General features: G+C 60.4%; 1 protein-coding gene across 1 annotated transcript in view; it reads left to right on the top strand.

Annotated features, from left to right (window-relative positions):
* Window positions 1–5,161, top strand: part of TNIP1 (TNFAIP3 interacting protein 1) — a 21,223-nt gene that overhangs the window by 5,294 nt on the left and 10,768 nt on the right. The window contains exons 2-6 of the mRNA XM_010579210.1: window positions 840–1,010; window positions 2,016–2,138; window positions 2,447–2,529; window positions 2,756–2,824; window positions 4,885–5,080. Coding sequence (XP_010577512.1) covers window positions 878–1,010; window positions 2,016–2,138; window positions 2,447–2,529; window positions 2,756–2,824; window positions 4,885–5,080 — 604 coding nt within the window. The 5' untranslated portion in view covers window positions 840–877. The remainder of the gene's footprint in view (window positions 1–839; window positions 1,011–2,015; window positions 2,139–2,446; window positions 2,530–2,755; window positions 2,825–4,884; window positions 5,081–5,161) is intronic.

The following is a 5,161-nucleotide window of genomic DNA, read 5'->3' as shown; positions in this document are numbered from 1 at the left end:
GGGGGGGGGGGGGGGGGGGGGGATATTTTTGACAAGTTGTGCTGTAATTCACAGCAGCTGCTTTATTACCCCCAGGAGGTGGGTGAGACCTGGAGCCAGGATCCTGCCCAGCCATCCCCAGGCCAGACCTTGGGGGAGGAATTAAAAAAACAAATAGTGTGCTGTGTGCAGGTGTTTCCTCTCCTCATGCTTTGCTCCTGGCCCAGCACATGCCTGGCTGTTCCCTATGCCCTGATTCGGGAAGCCATGCTGTTGGCAGCTGGGTTTTCTGGCTGAGCTGGAGGGCAGAGTGGGTCCCTGCCTGGCTGCTGGGGCTCGTCCCCCGCTCCCTGGTGCTGCCCAAACCAGCCGGCAGCTGCATGTTAAAGCTTTTGGAGCTGCAGACACTGTCCCTCCCCAAACAGCCTCCCATGACCCTTTCTGCTCCCCCAAAATATCCTGCAGTGAGCAGGGTGCCCCAGTGACAGTACCCAGGTCCACGCTGGTGTGGATGGATGCTCCTGGGCTGGGTCTCCATCCCACCGGGATGCAGCGACAGGCGGCTGCGACCTCCTTGGGGACTCCCGCACCCCGTAAGGGTGAGAGCCAGCCCAGGGCTGCTGGTGATGTCTCCTCGCATGACACTTCTCATGGCTGTGAGTCACCCCAGCACGTTCACACCATACAGGGCTGGAGGAGGAAGCGCCTTCACCTGGGACACTTCTGCGCTGGCCGGCGAGCAGTGAGGCAGGGCTGCCTCTGCCAGCACAGCACCCCGAACCCCAACACGGTTGGGACCAGGGGACCGCGGTGCCGTCTGGAGCCAGAGGAAGGTGACGCCGTGCTCCGTTGTCTTGCAGGGATGCCTGGCTGGGAGGTAGGCGACTGAACGGCGGGCATGGAAGGGAGAGGACCCTACCGCATCTACGACCCCGGTGGGGGCTCGGAGGAGAATGGATCCACGGCCTTTGAGCGGCTGGTGGAGGAGAACACCCGGCTGAAGGAGAAGATGCAGGGGATCAAGTCTATTGGTAACTGCTGTGTGGCTGGGGGATGAGGTTCACCTTTGGGGCAGCTCAGCCTGTGCCCACCAAACCTGGGGGTTTCTTGCTCTATTTAAGAAGGGTGCTATAAGAAGCTGGGGATCTTGGCACTGGGACAGCAGTAAAGCTCTCCTTGTCCTGGGGGGCTGAGCAGGATGTCTGGGCTTTTTCACGTGGGGGTGCAGAGAGAGCAAGGCTTTTGCTGAACTCCTGGGGTGTTTTACAGTGGGTTAAGTGGCTGGGAAAAAAAAGGCAAGTGATGGAGCAAGGTCAGCTCCTCGGAGTCCTGCAGTGGCAGGTTGCAGATGCCGGGATCTGTTCTGCTTTTGATGAAAGCCCCCACCTCCCATGATCCCTGTCAGGTCAGGGGCTTTTCCCAGGTGCTGCTCAAAGACCCCAGCATTGGGCGCTCCCTGTAGCGGCAGGGACGTGCCAGTGTTGATGCAGTCCAGCCAAGTCATGCCACCCCCTTTCTCCTCCCCCACCCGCCCCTGGTTTTGCTTTCGGTCTCGTGACCCAGCTTCCGCTTTCGAGTCCCGCTTCTGCAGCCGAATTTCCACCTGCCTCATGATACCCGTTGTGTCACCATAGCCCTACCTGGGACCGGGACCCACTGGTGTGGGAGCAGCCACCCAGGGTTGGGAGAGGATTGCATTGCTGGTGCCAGACCCCAAAGTGGGCAGGCTGGACCCCTAGGTCCAGCCGAAATTTATCTCTTCTGGGAAGCAGAGGAGACCTCTCAGAGATGCAGTGCTGTTCTTCTGCCTCCTGTAACCAGTGCTTTGTGTGTCAGCATATGGGGGACTCTGCAGCCAGTGAGCTGCTGGTACAGCTTTGCCGTTGGATTTGGCCAAGAAAAGTTGTTTCTGGATGAAGAAGCATCATGCTGGGCACTTCTCCACCCAAACAGGGGGCTCGGTGTTTGTGGATGGGACTGCTGCAGGGCAGGCACTTGGGGAAGGAGGGTGAGCATCCTTCTGTTGCCCACAACAGGAGAGCTGCTGGAGGAATCCCAGGTGGAGGCATCCAAGCTACGGCAGAAAGCAGAGGACCTTGTGAAGGACAACAAAATGCTGATGGCAGCATCTGCCTTGGAGGACCTGGTGGAAACTGGAGGTAGGAGACGCGAGGCTCAGTGGGGAGGGATAACCTGATGGCTCAGGACCCTGAGCTCAGGGGAAGGGAGAGGGTGTGAGGGAGACTTCCATGAAGCCCTGCAGCCCTGTCATCTCTGGAGTGTATCAAACCACTGCCGTCCTCCCTTCTCCTGGAGGGAGGTTTCTGTCCCATCCCCATAGCTGGGGTAGAAACCATCTGTCAGTGCCCAACATTGCAGGGTGTCTGCTCTCTGCATCCCTGTGCCAGGCAGGGAGAGGCCCTGCTCTCCAAAAAGCTCATGGCTACCTCCTCTCCCCTCTCTGCAGCCGTCGGCCCTGATCCCAGCTCCACACATGCTGCCCTGGCCAGCGCCCAACCGGACACAGAGGCACGGAAATCTCCTCCAAGTGTGAGTCTGAATGCAAGAGCTAGTGCTGGCACGGCTGGAGGGAGAGACTCTCCATCTAGTTAAAGCAAAAGGAGGCAGCCTTTAGCCTCTAGAAACAGGGATAAAGCTGAAAGGAGGGGTCAGCTTCCCTGCTGTGCTCCCATCCTGGCAGTCCCTGCCTCTGCATGGTGGGCACCGTAGCTTGCTGTTCCCTGGGGAGACCTGACCTGCCTGCCTACCCTTGCAGGGATCCTCCTCGGAGTTCGAGGTTGTTGCTGTCGAAGCGCAGGGGTTTCCCCAGGAGAGCGGGAGAGCGGTGAGTGGCCCTGGTGCCTGTGGGATTTGGTGGGCGGCAGATGGAGAGTCCAGCCGGTTGGTGCAGTGGTGGTGGTACCAGGGGTGTGGGAGGGTGTGCAGACAGGCAGCAGTGTGCCCCGGTGGTATAGCTGCTGGCAGGCGCAGGCAAGGCTGAGGAACCTTGAGTCAAGGCAGCCCTTGGGCAAGCGGTAGAGGAGGGATAAACCGCCCAGGCATTCCCAAGGGAGCAGAGCCAGCCCCACATATGGCCCCAAGGATGGTGCTCATGCTGCAGTGCTCGGCCTCTGACACCAATGGAAGATAGGGGACCTGGCCAGTCTGCAGGCACGAGGGAAACAGACAGCCCCATGGCTGGTCCTCCCCATGTCTCCTGGGGCCAGAGGGCTTGGGAGTGGTGGCATGTGAGCCCCGGTGTGTACCGCTCCTCTCGCCTGGCCAAGGTGGGGAGAGGGGACAATGTGCAGGCTGCCCTCCCAAGGGCAAGGGCTCCTGAGAACAAGTGGCCTGGCTGGGCTGCCTGGGCATGAGGCCACCAAAGCAGCCACAGCCAGACAGGGACACTGTCATCTCCAGATGCCATGTGACAGGGACAGGAAGGGCTGTGATGGCTCGGGGAGCTGTCAGTGATGCTCTGATGCTCACCTCCCGATGCCGGCACTGGGTGGGAGAACCAGGTCTCCAAGCCCCATAGTTGCTGACAGGGTCTGCCCCAGCTGAGGCACTTCTGTGTGCTCCATTTGCTGCCACCTGAATGTACCCCATGGCTTGCACTGCCCTGTCCTGTCCTCCTCTGGCTTTTTGTGTGTGCTGGAAGGGAGAGGAGGAGGGATGGGGAGCCAAAGGGGGATGAACATAGCTTGCACCTCATGGTGCCAGTAAGGGGACACAGTCTCATTGCACACCCCTGTTTGCATTGGCCAGAGAGGCTCCAGGAGGGATTGAGTCTTGTTGGACCCTCCTGGGGTGCAGCCATGGGGTGATGGAGAATGGGGTGACATCTGCTTGGCAATCAGCTGCTGGTGCCTGAGCCGAGAGCTAGTCCCATGCTTGCACCCCGGCGCTGGACTTGGGTCCTCGCTGCCTCCCCTTGCCGGGCTGGCGCTGGTAGGAGGAGCTGGCCTTGCCGTGCCCCGCACACACCCTCCCATGGCAGTTTCGGGGCTGTGAACCCCAGGGCTAGGGACACACTGGGCTCCTGGCCCCACGCGGTGCTGCCCAGGGCATTCCCACGGGTGGCAGGCTGAGTCAGCGGGGCTGGGAGCGGAGCACCTCCTTCCCCGGCAGCGCCGGGTGCGCCAAGTTGGGCTCTGTTGTGCCAGCAGTGTCTCCTAGGCAATGGGGGAGTTCACCAGCCACAACAGGGGAGGGTGAGCCTGTTGGGGACATCCCTCATGCGTGGGTGGGGGTATGCCCTAACACTGGTGGGTGCGCCCTGGCCTGCGCTCTCCTGGCCACCGTTTAAATCCCATGCGTCACCCTCTTGGCTGCCGCCTGCTGAAGAGCCCGGGTTCCCAACGCCTGGCGTGCTGTGGTGGCAGGGAAGCCGCAGGCAGGGGAGCTGCAGACAGAGGACAGGAGGAAGGAGAAGATGGAGACTGGGGTAAGACCACCCCTCACGTGGCAAACCTCAGCTCCTGGCACAGACCAGGGCGTATGTGGAAAGGACAGTCTCAGGAACTGGGATTTCTCGTCTTGGTGCCGATGGGGAGAGCTCAGGGGGGAGAAAGGGCCGGGGTACAGATGCCTCCGTTGCTATCAGTGAGCCGGGAGTGTGGTCTGCTCAGACTGCTGAGGGGCCTGTGGAACACGTGGGCTGGGAGACCTGCTGCCGTAATGTTCCCCTCCACCCAGGGACTTGGTGTCCCATGTCCAGCGGCTGGGAATCAGACCTTTACAAAGCTGACACAGTTTTTCAGCATAGCAAGGGCTGTTGCAGAGTGTCCCAGTGTTGGCCTAGCTCCCCGCCACAGCCCTGGATGGAAGACAAGGCTGACCTGCCCCGAGAGGGAACTTTGCAATGTTCCTTGAACTGATCTGACTTCACTTCCCCATCCCCAGGACTTGGAGCAGCTGCCAAATGAGGATACCAACCTGCTGCCGCAGCTGCAGCAGCTGGAGAGCACGCTGAGCGGCTGCGCCAAGGAGGCCAGCAAGGACCAGGTCTTTGTGCGCATGGGCTACATGGCCTCCGAGCTCAAGCGCCTGGCCTCGAAGGTGCACAAGAATGAGCAGAGAACGTCGTTCCTGCAGGTGAGTGAGGGCTGGCCAGGCTCTTCTTGGGGGTTTTCCTCTTGTTGGTGGTTTGTTTTTTGGTTTTTTGTTGTTTTTTTTTTTC

The sequence above is a fragment of the Haliaeetus leucocephalus genome, unplaced genomic scaffold, assembly GCF_000737465.1.
Source record: "Haliaeetus leucocephalus isolate CR32 unplaced genomic scaffold, Haliaeetus_leucocephalus-4.0 Scaffold656, whole genome shotgun sequence".
Taxonomy (NCBI): Eukaryota; Metazoa; Chordata; class Aves; order Accipitriformes; family Accipitridae; genus Haliaeetus; species Haliaeetus leucocephalus.
This window is presented reverse-complemented; position numbering and strand designations above follow the sequence as displayed.